General features: G+C 46.9%; 1 protein-coding gene across 3 annotated transcripts in view; it reads right to left on the minus strand.

Annotated features, from left to right (window-relative positions):
- Positions 1 to 1,500: 1,500 nt before the first annotated feature.
- The window catches only part of FAM120B (family with sequence similarity 120 member B), a 96,615-nt gene continuing 76,387 nt past the window's right edge, over positions 1,501 to 21,728 (minus strand). For all 3 annotated transcript variants that reach the window (XM_070256494.1, XM_005608159.4, XM_070256495.1), the window contains exons 9-11: positions 20,701 to 20,793; positions 10,114 to 10,165; positions 1,501 to 5,457 (exon numbers count right to left, since the gene is read on the minus strand). In XM_070256494.1, coding sequence (XP_070112595.1) covers positions 5,445 to 5,457; positions 10,114 to 10,165; positions 20,701 to 20,793 — 158 coding nt within the window. In that variant the 3' untranslated portion in view covers positions 1,501 to 5,444. The remainder of the gene's footprint in view (positions 5,458 to 10,113; positions 10,166 to 20,700; positions 20,794 to 21,728) is intronic.

Below are 21,728 nucleotides of genomic sequence, written 5' to 3' on the forward strand. Positions count from 1 at the left end.
AGTTAGCTCAGGGCTAATCTTCCTCAAAAACAAACAAAAAACCAAAAAAACATGAGAAGATGTGCATAACTCAGTGACCCAATATTTTCCGAATGACCAAAGGACGTTACAAAATGGGGGACAGGATATAAATTCATTTAAAATGCAAGACAGACCAATGGATTATAACGTACCAGTGGGCAGAAAGGGGAACGAGGCTCCAGATTCCACACCACAGTCAGCCTGCAGGGAACTTGCCCGTGCTGAGCGTTGAGGCGGTTTCCTGGAAGGAGGTCCACAGACCCAGTGGAGGCCGCTAAGGCCTCCTCCCCTCTCAGGTACAGGTCTGCAGGGCTGGGTATCCTTCTCACTTTAAACAAACATGTGGCCACAGATGAATGGAGAAGCATGCATGAGGATCCAAGTGTCTTCATAAAACCAGACACTGAATAGATTTGCAAAAGTGTAGAACAATGCTGCTCTTCTGTTTCTTTGTTTTTTGAAAATATAGGGGCTTTCTGCATAAAAAAATGTTAACATGTAGCTGTTATTTTTAAATAAATATGTATTTAAAATTTTTCTCATTTTTAATTTTCAATACAGTAACCTGGACTCCTCATTAAGTTTTAAGTGTGAAGGGGTCTAAGAACAGAAAGAATGAGAAATGCTCCCAAAAGGATCATCTGGATTGGCTCAGAGCCATGTTTTCTACGATGGTCTCATTTCTATCTTCATACACTTAGTATAGTCCACAACCTGGGAGGTTTCTTGTGTAATGATCCACTGCTTCTTTGTGAAAAAAAAATCCCTGTTTCCAGCATATCAAGAAAGTGGTTTTTATGCCATTTATGCACACAAGCTCAGAGATTTAGTTCAACAACCAGAGCATTCTAACGTGCTGTGAGCATTTTTGTGAGGAACCAATGGCTGGACCTCACTACACACCAGCTTCCAGCCTCGGAAAGGCCAAATTCTTAGGAGGAACTATGCTAAAAACCAGAGTATCAGAAAAGATCCAAGGAAGAGGATTTCTGAGGGGGTGCAAAAAGGAGTAAGACTCTGGAAAACCTTCTCCAAATGAAATGAATTCTGTAGGACATATGGAGTATGCTGAGAAATTATCCTTCAGCCACTAAATACCATCTCCTCAGGACTGGCCTCTTCCGAGGCCACCTCCACCGTTGTTAGAGAACTTCCCCTTCCCCCAGCACATGCGGCCTGTCCCCACACAGCCATCTGGGACACCAGGACAGAGCAGCCGTATTTCAGGAGCTCAGGCTGTTTTAACATCTCTTCACACTCGACCGGCTTTTCTCTCAATTTCGATGGTAAGTTAAGGGCTGTGGCTTTAAGCATCTGATTCAAAAGACAGATTGGTGGCTTAATTCAGTAGAATTTTTCTGTATCTTAAGAGCTACAGTGATCAAGAAAAAGGAGAGTATGTCTCATGCCATTTTACACAAGCTTACAAACCAGATGCAAACACAAAAGGATCGACGGGCTGAATGAACCGAGGAAACAGACCTTGGACAGTGTTTTACTCTTGGTACTACACTCGTCTCATACAAAATGGGAGAAAAGACTGTGAAACAGCCAGCAAGAAAATCCACAGTCATCCAATCTTCCTGGAAGAGATTCCTTTCCCGGATTACTCTACGCAGCTTTATTGAAAACTATTAAAATTCAGTCGCTCCTACTGGGGACGCTCCACTGGAAGATTAAGGACGTTTGGGCCCAAAGGCAGAACTCTGATGGATGGGCAGTTAGCTCTCTCATGCCCTTTAAGGTCACCGTGGCCAGATCATCCTCATCCCCTAGTTTGATCTCCTGGCAAAGTAAGACCCAGAGCCAGAAGCCTGAAGGATGGCTGGGAAGACACCAGCATCACTTGAGTTTGGCCATCGGCACCCGCAAGGGATCACCCACGTCTCTGATCATGGGGTTTCTCTGACTCAGTTTCTCCAGGTGGAAGAGGCTTTCTGAGGAAACCACAGAAAAGTGAAGACCAATCTGTGTTTGAAAGCCTGCTGCTTCTCCTCTTTTTCATTCAGAAGGCTTGCCAAAGAGAGAAGGTAAAGTTAACTTCCCGTTTTTATCTGACATCTAGTAGAGCTGGAAACATGAGAGAAGTCATTGTTGTACAGCGGCTGGTTTTCACCATTCAGTTTCTCCTTCAGAACCATAAACAGCTTGCAAACCAAGGGCTGTTTCCGCAGGAGGTGAGGGCTGCAATGCTCAGCCCTACAGTGGGACGTGCGCCTGGCTGTGAGGCTGCCTGGGCCACCTGCAGCAGCAGGTGAATGGAATCAGCCACGGGAGCAGTGAGGGTCCAGCGTCAGGCCTCAGCCATCACCAGAGACTGTGAAAGGGATCTGTATGAAAAACTTCTCTAGCAACTTAGGGCCTTCCTGTGCACTTGGCTCCACACGAGGCAAGAAAAGGAACTGAAACGTCTGCCAGTTCTTGGCTGGTCTCATCACTGTTTGACTAAATCTCATGGTCGGTTTTGTAAAGCGAGCCTCTGTCCTTGGGCTCTTCTTAACGCTTTACCAAGAGCCCCCAGAACATGTGGGAGAAGTAGCCAGAAAGAAAAGGCACACGTCATTTCTTGCTAAAGCGACAGGGATGGGTCATGCCCTGTGGCGTTCAACTTGGAATCAAACAAGAGGAGACAATAAACACCAGGGCCCCAAGGGGTGCTGCACGTCCAAGAGGGTGAATGCAGCACCTGGTGGGCAGGCCAGGGTGCCCCCGCTCCCAGAGTTGCGCTTCCCAAGGGCACAGCGTTGAGGGTCCCTCTTTCTGCTGAGGGACAGCAGTTCAGTGGTCTGACAACATCACGGTCAGTGTGGCCATGAGCTTCTTCCCAAAGCCAACAGTTCACACAGGTGAGGAATCTTGGCTCAGGCACACAGTGAGAACAGCACTGAAGATCCGGCTCCTTCTGTGATGTGGAAATAAAGGAGCACAAACCACACACTGCGTGTCATCAGCTGACATCTCCACACCGCATAAGGAAAGATGGACCCACCACACACACAGCATACGCTCTTTTCTCCTTGTGTATAATTCTTTTTCTTTTTTGTAACAGTCAGGAAATGCTGGTGCCGACTCAGTTATTTTTCTTCTTAAGTTGTGGCAGGAGGCTGAAAGAGTCTGAAACGCTAAACAAAAAGTTCAAAAGATGGGAAAAAAACGAACACATCCAATCCTTTGGGAGCTGACACCTGAAGAATAAAACCTGATTTATTAAATCCAAGTAATCAGTACTTTAAAAATTTGCACTTCATCGAGATATAAGAACTGCCACTGGGGATCATTGCTTTCTTTTCTTTATTTTCAACTACACAACACACAAAGTCACTCTTTTTACAAGACTTCAGACAGCACAGATAAGGCAGAAGCCCCTCCTGGCATCTACTGTCCTCAGAAGATGCTGGACGCGTGGGTTAGCAGCACAGTGGGGGAGCACCAGGCGTCACCACTGGCCAGGGCCACACCAGATGCTCTGTTAGCTCAATGAAGGGGCGCACGGCCCAGGAGTCCCACAGAGTACTGAGGGGCAAGAGGGACAGGACAGATCCGATCGCACCACTGCCTCCCAGAGACGGGCCCAGGGCCAGCACCCCGGCAGAGTGCACCCCAGCCTCCCTGTCTTGATACCACCCTCACACCTGGCTGCCCTCAACACCTCTGCTCTGCACCCGTGGTGCCGTGGCCATGCCCTCTGTCCCTTCTGTGGGCACTGGCACTGCAGCTCCCTAGAAGAAGGTTCCAACTGGCTACTGTCTCGTATGAAACCTTCCTGAGCATGGCCAATGGCAGCCGGCCTTGTAGGCTGCTGGCCAGCCCCCTAAGAGTTGTTGGGGATTGTGATAATATGCTATATGTTTTATAATTTTGTTTTCATTACATTTGTATGATGTCTTTGATTGAAAGTTGTATTCAGAAAGCTCTAAGCATAAGGAATCTAATGCATGTTTGCACATAGTTAAATAACACAAATAACAATAACAAATCGCCATGGGAACCAACAATTTTTTTCCTTTCAAGGGTGTACACATGACTTACATCTGAGAAACCCTGACTGAAGCAAATCCCCATCGACTTGAAGATGATGACACTGGGGCCACAGAGCAGGTGGCAGGCGCAGAGCCAGGACAAGGACCTGTGCCACAAGGGCCCACAGGTAAGCTTGAGGCCTTTGCCTGTCACCTGAGAAGCCTGGGTCAGATTCCCAAGGTTTTTCTAGCTCCAGAACTTTTACGGTAGGTTCAGATGGAAAACAGAAGCAAGAAGTCAGTCACATGTTCTCGTTAGTAAGAGCAGACTATAGTTTATATTTGGTAATAAGCCACAAATGAGTACCACAGATCACCATCACAACACAAAGGGAGTGCCGGCAAACCCACTCAGCCGTCTGACAGCTGCAGCGCGGCCTGGTGCGATGGCTCTGCCCAGCGTGTGGAGGGCCTTGCGTCCCTCTCCTGGAGGAGCTGCCAGGCCGCACTTCGTCACTACTGCTGCCTGGTTCTTGCATGTGTTTCCTTTAAATAAGGAAGGCCTGGCTAACTTCCTAGGAGCAAAATAGTAACCACAAACCCGTCATTTCCACTTACCAATGGAAAACTCCTGAACTCCTGACAAAGCGGCATTTTTAACAAATTTAAACAAGGAACTGAAACCTAAGAGCTGTAATATGAGAAACACCAGTCATGTGCAAACTCTTACAAGGATCCTTGACGTCAGAGGCCTGGGCCAACCACTGAGAAAATACCTTGCTGTGAAACCGTATTTTTAACTCAAGTTTGAAGACTGCAAGGACAGCTGTTAGAAGACACTCCCTGTCGGTTGGGCTGCGCGGGCATGCAGGTTTCTCTCCAAGTTCGTCCAACAAATCAGGAGGAGCCATGATGATGCACCCACCTCTTGGCCTCTCTCTGGAGAGAGATGTTCAAGAGTCCACGTGGCTACCTCACAGAATAGGCGACAGAGAAGCCCCTGCCGACCACAGGAGGATTTCTGTACAAGTTACTGAGTTCTTTGTTTCTTTATTCTTTTCCTAAAATATATTCCCCAAGAACAGCCATATATGTACAAACATTCAAATTAAAGATGATCCTTGTATTTAGGGTGAAGCCATGTGATGCTTCTAGGCAACAGCAGGCTGCTTTTTCATGAGTGTCTTCAGTTCTGCTTCATCTCCTTGGTTTCTAGAAGTGTCGACATTTCTAGAACTGCTGCATGTACACAGCGGAAAGCAGTTTAAAACACCCACCAAAGTCCAGCTGGCATCATTCAACACATCTGTACTGAGGGCCGTGAAGTGTGAAATACAGCGTGTTTTACTCTGTCTCGAGTGCAGATAAGCAGGATGTATTGACTTTATGTTTAGTGTCCAGGTTTTACTGAAGACAATTCTTCCTCTGGCTGTGAAGGCTTCTTTCCTACTCGAGCAGCAGGCATCAGTTGGACCACCTAGAACACAAGTGACCGTGAGTCTCCCTGCCAACCGCCCCGCTGAGCAGTCCAGGAAAGCAGAGAACCAGCGCCTCCTGTTCTTCCTGCTGGGGAGAAGTTCCTTAGCAGGAGGGATTAGGGTGTCAGGGGTGGACTGCCAAAGTGAGGGGGCATCTGTTGCTGGAGCCCCCTTTCTGAAGGAAGCAGGCAAACATGAGGGGTATGTGTGTGTGTGTGTGTGTGTGTGTGTGTGCAGCAGCTGACTGTACATCCAAGAAAAGACTGCAAGATGTGTCGGGAGAAAGTTCTAGTTGATACATCCTGCCCAATTCTACAAGAGGAGGGTCTCCCCGCCCTTCAGGCGCTCACTGACTGAATGGGGCATTGTGCCATCACTACTCATCTCCTAACTGCTAAAACCAAAGGTCACACTTTCAGCCATGGTTACCTGACCTGATGCCACCTACCAAGTGCTTATTACATGCTGATGCACGGTGACCCTCAGAGCTCGGCACTGTCCACATTTTGTGGATCATTCTTACCTCAATGGCACTGAAGTTGCTGACTCCTCTCCTTCTGAAATGCTCCCCCTATCACTAGGACTCTCAATTACCCGCCTTCTCCTGATGCCCTGAGTGGCCCTGCTTAGACTCTCCCTTTTCCAGGGGTCTGCAGGTGCTGGCACCCCACAGGTTTGCTGAGTGACACCAGTCCCGGCCATGACTCTCCAGGGTATGTTCCTGACTCCTCTGACAACAGAAGCTCCCACTGCTTTGGATGCAACAGAGCTCACTGTGTGTGTGTTTCCACGGTGCAAAATGCTGCATGTATATATGTACACTCTCTCATTCAGTTTCACCCTCACTGAGAAGGAGAGGAGCAGAGAGTTTGGTGCGCTGCCCCAGGCCATGCCTTAGGTGGGCGGCGGAGCAAACTGGTTTTCCTCCTGGCTCCGAAGCCAACCACCACTGCACGGCACCTCATCACGATACACCCTGTTCTTGCTTTTCTCTTCTCCCTTATATTTCCCACCCATATTCACATCGGAAACCGAGGGCCACTCCAAGGCACTTCTACGCTGCCTCCCCTCACCCCTAGTACTAGATGGTCACTTGGGGCTCCTTCAGATTTTCTTAAATATCATCCCCTCTGTGTCTCCAGGAAGGGACCGAGGACTCTGCTGTAAGGAGACGACCAACCCGAGGTATCAGAGCAAAGGGTTCCAGTGTCAGGACGTCCCCCAGGACCACGGCTGAGAGGACTGGTCCAGTACAGGCTTCCAATCACCTTTAGTGCCTGACTCTTCAACACAAGTGGGCACTCAAGAATTACCAGCCATCTGAGAAAAGAAATCTAAAATAAAAACAAAGACCCAAACAAACAAACACACAGAAAAATGAAACTTGGAAGAACAGTCTAGGAAAGAAGGAAAAAAAGCAAAATAAAACAAAACTACTGGTGTAATTAATTTCCTCATCGCAAGAGAACATGCTACAATCATGAAATGAAGAGCATGCTATAAAAAAGAAACATTCTGAGCTCTCAGAATTTAAAAACAGCAAAATTAAAGAATTAAAGAAAAGATGGAAGAGAAAATTGAGGAAATCTCCCACAAAGTAGAGCAAAAAGACAAAAAGATATTAGGAGAGAAAATACAAGACAATGACAGGACAAGAATATAGAGTCTAACCTGTGAGATGAATAACAGAGAGCACAAAATGCAAGGAAAAGTCACCAAAGAAACAATTTGAAAAGTTTTCCAGATCTGAAAAACAGGAATCAGCTCTGTGTCGTGTCACTATGCAGACAGCGCCCTGGAGATGTGCAGGCCGTGGGCGTGGGCACTGTTGAGTATGATGCTAGCTACGGGCTTGTCAAACATGGCCTTTTTTTATGTTGAGGTACATTCCTTCTATCCTTACTTTGTTGAGAGTTTTTATCATGAAAGGATGTTAAACTTTGGAAATACATAAAAAAATATTAACATAACTGAAGAGAGAAATAGATAGCAATATAAAAATAGTAGGGGACTTCAATACCCCACTTACAACAATGGGTAGATAATCCAGACAAAAAATCAATAAAGAAACACTGAACTTGAATTATACTTTAGACCAGAGGGAAATAACAGACATATACAGAACATTCCATCCAGTAGCAGCTGAACATACCTTCTTCTCAAATGTATACAGAATATTCACCAGGATAGATCATATGTTAGGTTGCAAAACAAGTCTTAAAAATTTAGGAAGATTGAATTTATATCAAGTATATTTTATGATCACAAAGGTATGAAACCAGAAGTCAGTAAGAGGAGAAAAATTGGGAAATTCAAAAATCGGTGGAAATTAAACAACGAGCTCTTAAACAACCAATGGGTCAAGGAAGAAATCCAAAAGTATCTTGAGACAAAGAAAAATGGAAGCACAACATACAAAACCCATGGGATGCAGCAAAAGTAGTGTCAAGTGGGAACTTTATAGCAATAAATGCCTATGTAAAGAAAAAAGAAAGATCTCAAATGAACAACCTAATTTTACACCTCAAGGAACTAGAAAAAGAACACACAAAGGCCAAAGATAGCAGAAGGAAGAAAATAAGAAAGATTAGAGAAGAAACAAATGAAATAGAGACGAGAAAGACAACAAAAAAGATCAATGTGGGGGCTGGCTTGGTGGTGCAGTGGTTAGTTTGCATATTCTACTTCGGTGGCCCAGAAGACCAGAGGTAACATATAATAACATCAAGAGTACAAAAAATTCACTGTACTGGTTCTTCAAACATAATAAAGATTCTATTAACTGAATGGTTTACTTAAGCTTGCTAGTGGAAAATAAATATTTTATTAACAAGTTAGAAATTAGATATTAAGAAGGGGAAAACAATTTTTACCGAGGTCTACTCTTTTAGTCTAAGGGATGAGAAGTTTATTTCAAAGTTACACAAATAAGCAGCAAAGAAATAAAACTTCCAGCAGTGGCAGTGGTCTCAAATTAGCAGAAATGAAAGGAATAGAATGTTAATATTTAGACAGGAAACATTCATAAGTGAAATGAAAAAAAATCAGTTTCCAAAGCTGGGAAATAAGGTTGTCAGTCCTACGAGACTTGCACAAAAAGCGATCAGACATGAAAATATCCTTAAGAAGAAACTGCAGGAAGTGCTGTGGACATTTCAAACAGAAGAAATGCAAACGTATTAAAATATCTAGAGACTGTATTCTTTCTTTGGTAAATACTAGATGGGATTCTAAGGCAAGACACAGCCTGGAGCCACGCATACTTGAGCTGTTAGTCAGGGTCATCCATCAAGTGCAAATACACAAACTGGACAGTGGACATGTTTAGGGCTTATTTTCTTTTTAAAGACAGCCACAGCTGGAATGACACGTCTTCTGGCGAACATGAGTGATCATTTCCAGGAGTGCCAGAATCTCCAGAGTCACTGAATGTGGCCAGAAGTAAACCTGGGAGTCACACAGCTCTCCAGACTCAGGGGAGACAGCTGCTGATGAGGGGTCTATCTTCTATCCCCTCATCTAGATTTCTTTCCATACCAATAACCCCAAAGGTTGAACTCAGTACAATTTTGGGCTTAAAGTTTCAATTCTTAAATTATCTGAAAACTTTCATGAAAAGGATTACTCTGAACTTGAATTCATTTAAAATGTTTCTGAAGAAAAAGAGCCCTTTAGTGCTCACAGATGAAGAGCAACAAATGTACCACTCGGAAGCAACATCATAAATTAGGCTTCCTGACCCTCAGTTATTGCCTTCTCCCTACACATCCTCCTGTCTGATGCCTGGTGTCGCCTGTTGAGAACCCAGGCCTGTCTTCACATGCACTGCTGTAAAAACCTCGGAGCTGGAGCCTGGCCAAAATAAAATGAAAAGGATGGCCCACCGAATGGACCCAGAAGTCACACACTGTGCCATGACTCCAGGCAGGACCCCGCATGCGGAGTTAACTCTCCCACCAGGAAGGCAAGGAAAAGTTGTTACCTCTTTCTGCACAAACTTTTCTGAAGACCAAGAGAAGATATAGCTGGAAACTTTAGTTTTGGTTAGAATTTATAATGAGAAAACTATTCCTGGAATACACAGCTGCTAGACATCATGCCTTCAAAGACACAATGATCTGGGAAACTCCTCACAATCTAGGGTTAAGTCAAAAAAAGCAGGATTTAGTAAGATTCGGAATCATTAGGAAAAAATCAACCACACTTCGTATACAGAGGTGATAAGATTGGAAAGATGGTAAGAATGATTGTTTGGGACCACACCTCTGAAAATAAGCCAACAAACGCGTTTTTATATGATATGAGGGAGAAGTCACTGAAAAGGATTTTCCCTTTTATGTAAAGCCAGGCCTAGAGCCCACAGCCCATCTCCTTACACAAGGGACTGGGCAGTGCTGTTCTAAATATTTCACTCTGAAGGAGGGCGCTACCAAGGGTTTTAAGTCCTGACTTTGCATCTTTTTCTCTCCACACTTTTTCTGTAGGAAGCAAACTAATCTTGAAACCAAGCTAACAGCTCCATGTCAGCAGGATTTAACATCTGAATTCTTTTAAAGTTTGGCCCTTGATCTGAAAGATTTATGTCGTAAAGACAGATGTTTAACTTCAATCTTTGATAAAACAGAGCTATTCTGAAGATGGAGTGGTGGACTTACCCAGAAGACGATGAGCATCTTCTCCACTGGTCAGGCTCACGTGGTCTACTTCCTGCACCAAATAGACATTGAAACCAAACCTGAGAATTAAATTTCTCTAAAATTCCAACCAAGCCCACACGTCTGTGTATAAAACAGTGTGCCGAGTTGTACTTGGAGGACAGAGCTTTATTTTCCTTTCAGTTGTGGCCACCTGTCATTAAAATTTTGTTCCATAATTATTCCATTAAAGTAGGAAGCAATTAATTAAGAGGTAGGACTTAGTGGAAGGAAGCAGTGTCAAAACTGCTCCTCTTGACTCCAGTTCCAGCCATCTGCATTCTATCTAGACAGTCCCTGCTGCCAACAACGTTTGGAAATGGAACTTCACATGCAGATGGCGCACGGGGGACATTTTGCCAAGTAGGGAAAAAAGCAACGTGAGGCTCTTTCCACAGCTGAGCCCAGAGCGTCCCTTTCCCAGCCACGGTGCAGCTGGCACTTTCTGCTGTCCGCCAGACAGGGAGCAATCCTGCAAGTAAAAAAGGTCGTCGTTCCTCACATCTAAAGAATAACACTTTTCCGACAAAATTATCCTTGCTTCTGCTTGACTGATGATGCTGTGGGCAGTCCGTCTCTCACACCTCTCCCAGAAGTGTGAGGCTCAGGGGCCCTGGCAGAGGCTGGGGGTCACAGCAACGGCCAGAATGAGGTTTCCAGGCCCCACCCTTGTTATCACAGATGACCAGAGGCAGTTTTAGCACAGCAGGGCCTCCTGCAGAATTACTCCAGGGAAACGAAAATCTGAAGAAATCACAGGCAAGTTTGTAGCTGCTGACTGTGGAATTTAACACATCATTTCTCACCAACAGCAAGGAAGAGGTTAAAATGTTCTCACCTCAGTGGCCATCCATCATTTTAAAAGTTCTGAAAGCTTTGATGCTCACCACCTCAGGAGGCGAGGTTCACACCTCAGCGGGGCCAGGGCCCTGGTTCACACAGCATGGGGAGAGAGGCCCTCCATTCCGGCATCCACGGCTCCCAGCCTGGCCCAGACAGAGGCTCACCTCTCAGCCAGGGCAGCCCCTGAGAGACTTCCCAACTCTTGGGCAGTAACTCAATCTTCTCATTCTGAGGCATTTTTAGTTTTTCACTAACACAAAGAATTTTGCCTGTTAACTCTGTCCTGGAAATAGTGACAACTTTCTACTTAGACTACTTTAATGTCTTCAAAACATGCTAAAATAGGAGTTTGAAGGTAGATACAATCCAGCAAAAACCATGCCGGCCAAGGGAAGAGGACACAATTCAGTCATGGTAATTAGAACAGAAAAAGTGGACAGCTGACCTAAAAAATATGTCTTAGTCCTAATAAAAAGATTTTATGTGTGTGTGTGTTTGTATACAAACATCTATTTTATACAGAAACATCTGAAATTAGAAAACATATTTGCACTGCCAAGAGCATCCTTGTGAACATTTCTCCACGTAGGGCAAAATGCAGTGACACATACTGTCCTCACTCATCTGTTATCTTCTGGGCCTTCTAATCTCTTCCACCCCTGATCCTAAATTCTGAAATCTGACACAACTCGGCACAGACACCTCAATTTTGCCTTAACCTGAGGTATCCCAGAGGTAACGTTTCAGCCTCAAACACAAGCATTACCATCCTGTGACCTTTGTGTCACTGTATGGTCCTACTCCACAGAGCAGGGATTTCCTTCAGAGACCCACTTACAAACGAGGGCGTAGCTTTCCAGCAGTTTCCATGCTCTAGCTATTGAGACTACTGTGGTTTTCTTGCTTCTACGTGACCCGAACTAAGAGATAAAACATGGTTCTCTAGGCCTGGCACCCAGTCTGACAAACATTCCTTAGGGTTCCAAATATTTCCTGAAATTCAAGGTGGTTGTGTGGGTAATGAGAAGGGGAGGCCCTACACCCGGAGGGAGAGAGTTTCTGTGTGGAGTTCATATCAGGCTGACCTGAGAGTCGTTCTTGGACTGTGCGCATCCTGGAGCCACAGGAGAGACCTGTTTCCCTCAGTAAGAATGGAAAGGAGGCAGAACAACAGATGTCTGACCGCTCTCCTTGCTGCACATTCACTGGAGGGACGGGATCAGCTATCCTGCACCTGCACAGTCAGTGCTGCTTACAAGGGACGCCACAGGCCCTAAGTGCCTGTCCTTCTGTGGCACTGGCTGTCCCCAGGTGTCTCTGCAACAGCCAGCTGTCACTGCCTCTCTCTGGGTCGCAAGAACTACAGATTAATTTTGGTTATCTGGAGTTTTATCTATACGTGTGAATGGAATCCTAAAACATATGTCAGAAATGAGGGGGCCAGCCCAGTGGTGCAGCAGTTAAGCGCGCATCTCGGCGGCCTGGGTTTCGCCGGTTCAGATCCCGGGTGCGGACATGGCACCGCTTGGCAAAAGCTATGCTGCGGTAGGTGTCCCACATAAAAGTAGAGGAAGATGGGCATGGATGTTAGCTCAGGGCCAGTCTTCCTCAGCAAAAAGAGGAGGATTGGCAGCAGTTAGCTCAGGGCTAATCTTCCTCTGAGATGTGCACTAACATAGTTACAGATGGACACACTGAATTCAGAGAGAATGCTGGCACGTTGCGGGGAGCTTGCCGTAACATCCTGCCTGTGGGCAGCCAGGTTCCATCAAGCCTACCGTGGCCCGCGGTCAGCTCAGATCACTCAACACCTAACAGACGTGTCAGCAGTCTGTCAATCTAGTCTTCACTCACTGAGTCACTGATTTGCTGAGTCCACGAGGATTTAGTTCCTATGACATGCACACGATGTTTGGTAGCGGGATCCTGCCTGAGAATAAACAGGGAATTGAACAGTGGGGTGTACGATGGGGACACACAGGCCCAGAGCTCAAGGAGAACCAAGTCCTGGAAAGAGAGAGGTCATTTGTAGTACGGGGGGGGGGGGGGAGGGTCACCCCACAGTGCAGAGAGGAGAGGGATCACCCCACAGCACGGGGAGGAAAGGGGTCACCCCACAGCACGGGGAGGAAAGGGGTCACCCCACAGCATGGGGAGGAAAGGGGTCACCCCACAGTGCAGGGAGGAAAGGGGTCACCCCACAGTGCAGGGACAAGGGGGCACCCAGGTAGGGCGACGAGCACACTCAGGGGCCTCTATGCTGCTTGGTGCTGTGCTTGAACTGAGCTGGACGGCAGGACTCAGGAAATCAGAAGGATGTTCACCAAACATGCACTGAGCTTGTTGCACTACAGATGGTGTTGATTCTTTACTACACAGTGTGATTTTTTCCGACAACTAGTGTCTACTATTGTTAGAAGCAGAAAGGAGTCAGAAAGACACAAGTCAGCTAGAAAGTGCTTCTTGTTCCCACAGCAGCTCAGACCCATCTTATCAGCCCAAGTCACTGGCAAAGCCTGGCCTCAGGTTCCTGTGGGGGCACCTCCATCCCTCCCTCTGCCCCAGATCCAGCCACTTCCTAGGCCCACACCCTGCAGACCAAACAAGGGCCCCAACCCCTCCGGCCCCCTCGCCCTCTTGGCCAGCCTGGTCCTCAGAGCCTCTTGCTCTCCAGAGTCACCAGGTGCTTGCCTGCCCTCGTTCCAGTCCCAGTGGGACAGCACTGCCACCAGGCTCTCACCAGCCCTTCAATGTCCAGTTCTCATCTTGCTGCATCTGACCTGCTTAGCCCCAAACCTGTATTCATCCACTGCTTTCTCTTCACCTACACCAATCATCAAGAGCATCCCACTTGCAGATCTCTCAGCCTGACTTCCACCTGCCGTGAGGACCAGTCACACACACACAGGACACGTGAAAACGTGAAGACAGGTGGCACCCTTGCTGCTGCAAGGCCCGCAGTGACTTGGCTGTGACAGGCCCCAGTTTGCAACCCGAGGGGTCTGTTGTAGTGTCACGCAGGATCTCGAGAGTAAGACTTCTCCTCCCTGGAGGGAACTAGGGCTGGGGATGAATATCTACTCTTTTGCCCTAAGAAAAGTTATGAGAAGGAGAAATTTCCAGACACAAATACTTCCTTCCAACAGAATAGGAAGAAACTTAATTCTTTGTTTACTATAGATCCAAGGGAAATAGGTTCTGCTCCAACTAAAACGTGTTCCTGTAATCTTTGCCATCACATGAAAGTAAAGAATAAGCCAACATTCATGACATTTCTTCCTGGGCACTGGCCTGCACGCAGAAAAAGCTTTCACCAGAGTGGTGGCGACGCTGTGGGGGAGGACCTGGTGTTGAAGCTGATGGCTCCTTGTGGGGTGGACAACTGAGGACCGAAATTACTCAGGCCAACCTACACATCAGGCTGTGGTTTGTTTGCTTGCTTTTCTAATTTTATTTCTAAAAAACAGCTTTACTGAGGGATAACTGACATTGTTTGCTTTTAAACAGAAAAAACTCTAATAAAACAGTTCAGCTTTTAAATATTAAGAGAGACATAAGAATTAATGCCAGGAAAGTAACACTGAAAATGCTCTGGAACAAGATTTAGGAAACGACAATGAGAAGCTCCACTCAACACTAAGGACATGAATACTTCCTCTCCAGTCCTCACAACTGCCCTGCAGGACAGCTGTGCACCTATGTCAGACATCAGGAGACACGCCTGGAGGCTCCGCCATTTGCTAAAGGGAGGTCCTTGAAGTGCTGGATCCAGGATTTGAGACCACATCTGCCTGCCAGAACCCACTGTAGTGGGCTACCTCTGGAAAAAAATGAAATAAGTAAAGAAAGCCTAGAACGCTTACTATTGTAAGAGGCTTCAAATTCAAGGACCAAACTGGTCGTGCTCCATCTGGCTTGGGCAAGATCAAGCATGATGTTGATGCTATGTCTGTAAGTGGCATGCTCTCCCTCTCTTACTCTTAAGTGTTACTATTCTGCCATGGAAAAGCAGAATCCAAGAACCATAGACTCAGAGCCAGGATACTGAGGGCTCCCCAGGCCGGATGTCCGAACAAGGCCAAGCAGCAAAGGTAAGGGAGCTCAGGGGACACAGCCCATCAGCGGATGGCCTGGAAGCGTAAATGCATGCGTGTGGGCCATCTGCTCCACACAGGCACATGTGAGAACCACATGCCCCAGCCTACCTGGGGAATTCGTGGCCTCTCTCCCACCCTCCTACCCAGGCTTAACCTGCAGCCATCACCACTCTGACTTTATCTCCTCTTTCCCAACCTCCTGAGACACAGCAGGGAGGAAAGGGGACAAGCTTGAACCAAAAGGGGTGAATGGAGGTCCCCGTTCCCCACCACACCAGGCCACGTGCAGGAAACTGCCAGCAGGAAACTGACTGGGAGAGGTGCTTGCTAGGGGCAGCCTTTCTCATCTGCTTGGGGGAGCACAGAGAAGATTCTGGAAGGGAAGGACTAAGGCACAGCCATCATGTCAGGCTGCGTGAAAGGCACCACAGGTCTCCCCTCACTCTCAGCCCACTTTCCGAGGCAGGGTGGGTGCAGCCCAATCCTCACCTGGGGGCAAGGGCCTCGGGTGCCTGACACGTACACTTTAACAGTGGCCAGGTATCCAGGGTCCTGCTGCTGAAACACACATAGGATGAGATATGCAGACGGACGGGGCTGGGACCCCCGCTTAGCTCCAAGCCCACCACACACTTGTACTTCAAACACAGTGTTGGCACCTAAATCCAAACCGTGTTAGCATGACAAAATTTGTTTCATCACAGCTTTATACTGAAGGTCCGTAGGCTTTGAGCACTTTGGTGGCAGTCTGTGACTAAGGGGATATCTACGCAGAATGCGACTCCTTGTCCCCACTGCTGATACTGCCCTGGCCAAGCCACCGTGCAGCCGCTCCTGTGAGCACACTCCAGAGTTCTCCCGAGAGCTCAGAGGCCCCGGCAGGTCTGCTCCTCCTGCTGCCTGTGCCTCCTTCCCTCTCACAGGCTGCTTCTGCCACACAGGTCTCAGCCGCCTCTGCATTCCTGCCATTCCTCCTGCAGGACCTTCCCCTGGGGTGTTAGATGGCTGCTCCCTCCCTCTCATCAGGCCTTTCTTAAATAGGCCCTTGTCAGAGGGATCTTCTCAGACCCTCGTTTAAAACATCAGAGAAGGGGCAGGGGTGCGGGAGGAGGGGGCTCCAGGAGAGGGGGCATTTTGAATAACATGTCTACTCAGGGAAGGGAAACAAAAGAAAACACAAACAAATAGGACTACATCAGACTAAAAAGCTTCTGCACAGCAAACAAAACCATAAACAAAACGAAAAGGCAACCCACCAACTGGGAGAAAATATTTGCAAATCATATATCTGACAAGAGGTTAATTTCCAAGAACTCATACAACTCAACCACAAAAAAATGTACAACCTGACAAAAAATGGGCAGAGGATATGAACAGACACTTTTCCAAAGAAGATATACAGATGACCAACAGGCACATGAACAGATGTTCAACATGGGGACATGGGGGCCAGCCCTGTGGCTGAGTGGTTAAGTGCACAAGCTCTGCTTCGGTGGCCCCAGGTTTCACCGGTTTGGATCTTGGGTGTGGACATGGCACTGCTCATCAGGCCATGCTGAGGCAGCATACCACACAGCACAACCAGAGGCACTCACCACTAGAACATATAACTATGTACTGGGGAGTTTTGGGGAAAAGAAGAAGAAGAAAAAAAAGAAGATCGGCAACAGATGTTAGCTCAGGCACCAATCTTTAAGAAAAAAAAAGATGTGCAACATGACTAGTCATCAGGGAAATGCAAACCAGAACTACAATGAGATATCACCTCAGGCCCATCAGGGAAATGTAAACCAGAACTACAATGAGATATCACCTCAGGCCCATCAGGGAAATGTAAACCAGAACTACAATGAGATATCACCTCAGGCCCATCAGGGAAATGCAAACCAGAACTACAATGAGACATCACCTCAGGCCCATCAGGGAAATGCAAACCAGAACTACAATGAGACATCACCTCAGGCCCATCAGGGAAATGCAAACCAGAACTACAATGAGACATCACCTCAGGCCCATCAGGGAAATGCAAACCAGAACTACAATGAGACATCACCTCAGGCCCATCAGGGAAATGCAAACCAGAACTACAACGAGACATCACCTCAGGCCCATCAGGGAAATGCAAACCAGAACTACAACGAGACATCACCTCAGGCCCATCAGGGAAATGCAAACCAGAACTACAACGAGACATCACCTCAGGCCCATCAGGGAAATGCAAACCAGAACTACAATGAGATATCACCTCAGGCCCATCAGAATGGCTATAATGAACAAGACGAAAAATAACAAGTGTTGGAGAGGATGTGGAGAAAAAGGAATGCCCATATACCACTGGTGGGAATGCAACGTGGTGCAGCTACTATGGAAAACAGCATGGAGATTTCTCAAAAAATTAAAAATAGAAATACTTAAGCAGCCCTGATAGCCTAGTGGTTAAAGTTTGATGTATTCGACTTCAGCAACCCGGGTTTGGTTCCTGGGCATGGACCCATACCACTCGCCTGTCAGTAGCCATGCTGTGACAGTGGTTCACGTTGTCCTTTTAGAAGGACTTACAACTATACAATTATGCACTGGGACTTTGGGGAGGAGGAAATAAAAGGAGAGAGGAAAACTGGCAACAGATGTTAGTTTAGGGCAAATCTCAGCAAAAAAAAAAAAAAGAAAAAGAAAGAAAGAAAGAAAAAGAAAAAACAACCCACAGCTTAAAAAAAAAAAAATTAGAAATATCATACAACCCAGATATCCCACTACTGGGGATTTATCCAAAGAACATGATATCAACAATTCAAAGAGACTTATGCATCCCTATGTTCACTGCAGCGTTATTCACAATAGCCAAGACATGGAAGAAATCCAAGTGCCCATTAATGGATGAATGAATACAGAAGAAGCAATACTACTCAGCCACAAAAAAAGACAAAATTATGCCATTTGTGACAACATGGATGGACCTTGAGGGTATTACGCTAAGCAAAATAAGTCAGACAGAAAAAGACAAATAGCGTATGATTTATTCATATGTGGAAGATAAACACATAGATAAGGAGAACAGATTAGTGGTTACCAGAGGGGAAGGGGGCAGGGGGAGGGTGAAAGGGGTTAAGGGGCACATGTGTGTGGTGATGGATGGAAACTAGACTACTGGTCGTGAACATGATACGGTCTGTACAGAAACTGAAATATAATAATGTACACCTGAAATTTATACAATGTTACAAGCCAATATGACTTCAACAAAATAATAAAGAAGTTAAAAAAATGATACTATGCCATAGGAACTGTTCCAGACCATAAAAATAAAAATTTACAGCTCATCAAAAAAACCTGCAGAGGGGGAGGTCGAGAGTGTGTGTGGGAGAGAAAGTGTAGGCTCCACCTTCTCAGGCCTCTGTGCGTTTGTCCAGGTTCTTCTTTCCCTCAGAAGTACCTTCACTCTGGCTCACTTGAGGAAGGCCTGTCATCCTGAGTTAGAGATTCTGTCCTCTTCCCAAGCGCCCCCGAGCAACCTCACTGTCCCCCTAGAGATGGACAGGTCTGACGGATGAGAGCCGAGCAGGCACTTGTGTCCACGGCTGCGGGACCCCAGCACACCACTGAGCCCCCAGGGCAAGCATGGTGCTTGCTACACATGTATCCTCAGGGCCACACAGGGACTGTTGGGCCTTCAGTGAATGTGGCACCTGATCAAGAAAGGGGAAAACCAAGTGTGTCGCAGACACTCACGAGTGGCAGTGGCAGCGCTTCTACAGCACTGGGTGTCATCTGGCTCTAGGAATGTACACAAATCATCCTATCATTTTCTGGGCTCCCTGTTTGTGGTTTAGTTTAGTCCAATAAACGGCCATACCTTCTAAATTAAAAGCCATATACTTGAAATAATGGAAAGAAGGCATTTGCCCTCCTCTCAGTCACACGGTACTAGCATAAATATTCAGATGGTTTAGCTGGCAATGAAGTGGAAGTAATCCTTATGCTTATACTGGACTAGAGATCCCAAGAGGGTGGAATGTTACTAAATATGTCCCACAGACCATCTGCAGACTTCAGATGTCAGTGGGTGGCACGCTTTGGCAGAGTCTCTGCAGGTTAAGCCGGCTCAAAGGAACATCTAACGCAATTGTAAATCCAAATTTACGGAGCTTTTCTCTCTCCCCCAAGGATGGGCATTTAAAAGATACGCATCATAAATTGCGGTCTACACTGAACTATACAGCGAACTCCCAACATCTGCTGAATGTGCAGATTCTACCAAGAACAAGAGGAAAGAATGCGGTCCTCCACCAGGTGGCCCACCGGGCCGAGCCGGAGGGCCCACAGCCTCAGCTCAGACTCCCACCCAGCAACATCACCAGCGATGGCCTGCAATGGCTGTTTGCAGAGAGGGAAACCCAGAAACACTAATCTGGTTAATGACCAAGATTTACTGTGCTTCAGGCAATAATTTGAGCAATTTGTGAAATCTCCATACATTTTTAGAGGTTGCAAAAGTTGAAAAAAATAATAAATTAAGTTAAAGGTGTGTTGGCATTTGAAGGGATAAAATTATAAATCTTAGGTTATTTTTTTTGTGTGTGTGACGAAGATTGGCCCTGATCTAACAACGGTTGACAGCTTCCTCTTTTGCTTGAGGAAGATTGTCCCTGAGCTAACATCCATGGCAATCTTCCTCTATTTTATGTGGGATGCCGCCACAGCATAGCTTGATGAGTGGTGCTAAGTCCACACCCAGGATCTGAACCTGTGACCCCGGGCCGCTGAAACAGAGCATACAAACTTAACCACTATACGACCAGGCAAGGCCCAATCTTAGGTAATTTAAAAGTTTACACAGCTTGGCTCTCAAAACTGTAAAGAACTTGAATTTAAATACTAAGATGTGAGATTTTCTATGTATCTAAAGCTATACTACATTCTGCTCTGTGCATTAAAACCAGATACCTGTATTACATAGATAAGAAATAAAGGGTTCATCTTATTTCCTATATCACACTGTAAGGCTCTTATGCATATAAGACAAGGAAAATATCAAAATGCTACTCTCAGTAGAAGACTACTTTTTGTGCCATGCTTTTTGGTTTTTTTTGAGAAAGATTAGCCCCGAGCTAATATCTATGCCCATCTTCCTCTATTTTTATATGTGGATGCCTGCCACAGCATGGCTTGATAAGTGGTGGGTATGTCCGCACCCAGGATCCGAACCAGTGAACCCAGGCTGCAGAGGCAGAGCACGCGAACTTAACTGCTACGCCACCGGGCCAGCCCCAGTATGTCATGTTTTTATTGGAAGGATGTGTGTGCATGTAACCTTTACAAGAGCCTTCCTCTGAGTAAATTATAAAAACTGGGTCTTGAACAGATGAATGAACTGATAGAAACTAAAGTGGCAAGGAGCAGAGACAGACGCATCAAGCGTGGAAATTGCCTCTAGTTCACTAAGTAATGAAATTAGCTATATGAGTATATTTTCCTGTTTATTTACTTGTGAATATACAGTCTATTACAAAACAGACAGAAGGCATCCTCAGCTCAAGCGCGGTGTGAGAGGAACAGCAGGCAAGCGGTGCTGCTGCAGGAGCCCCGCCCGCGGCTGCCGGCCTCTTACCTGGTCCCTGGTCTCTCCAGTGCTGTCCTTGGCCAGACCGGCTGTGCCCGGAGCTTGTCCTGTGGGAGCCTGATCCCTCTCTTCCCCACCTCCCTGTGGGGACACATGATCAGCACGTTAGCAAACTACCAGATGTCTAACCCCAAATGACACGTTATGTTTAAGCAAGGCGGCACTCGGTTGGCAGTTTTCAAACTTCCGGTGTCCTTAAATCACAGGGAAAGCCCATGAAAAATGCAGACTTAGGGGCTGCAGTGCCAGAGGCAGGCTGGGTGGTGGGAGCTGGAGGTCTGCATTTAAACATTTTCCCAGGAGAACCCGTGGGTGATTGGAGGTGTGGACTCAACGATACTGGTCCAGAGCAGCAGCTTTCCATTAGGTTCCCGTCAAAGCAGGGCCCTCAGCAGGAAGCTCTGATGGGGTCTGCCTCCCTGGGGCAGCGGGCCAGACGCTGCTCTGCCCAACAGCTAGAGGCCCGGCCCCACACCACTGGCCACCAGAAGGGCTTCTGACCAATGTGCCCACCACCAGCATTCAGGGCTCTGGGTGAGCAACAGTCCTGGGACTTCGTGAGCCAGATGAAGGTCTTTCTCTCCTCCCACTTCTCCACAAACTTAATTCACAAAATTTCCTTACTTTAAAATTTCCTCTCCTAATCCTAAACCCTGACACCTCCCACCATGTATCTCTACTAGAATTTAACATGAGAAGATCTAAGCACATATTTAAATTTGGACATCCTGATATTTCCTGGTACTCCACAGAGAGAGAGGCCAAGGCTGCCTGGCGCCCTGCAGCAGGCTCAAGGCAGTGCTCGAAGTACACGGGGAGGATCCCACTGCTGGACCAACCCTGTGGCCCCCAAACCCCCAGGCATGGGCACTCTTGCCCAGCTGTGGACAGGGAGGCCGCCGGTGGCGCGCAGGGGTGAGGGTTTCAGGGAGGAGGAGACAGAGAGGCTGGGTGTGTGAGCCGCAGCCCCGCTTGACTGGACATGTGCAGGCGTGCGACTGCTATGGCTACTCCCA

The sequence above is a fragment of the Equus caballus genome, chromosome 31, assembly GCF_041296265.1.
Source record: "Equus caballus isolate H_3958 breed thoroughbred chromosome 31, TB-T2T, whole genome shotgun sequence".
NCBI lineage: Eukaryota > Metazoa > Chordata > Mammalia > Perissodactyla > Equidae > Equus > Equus caballus.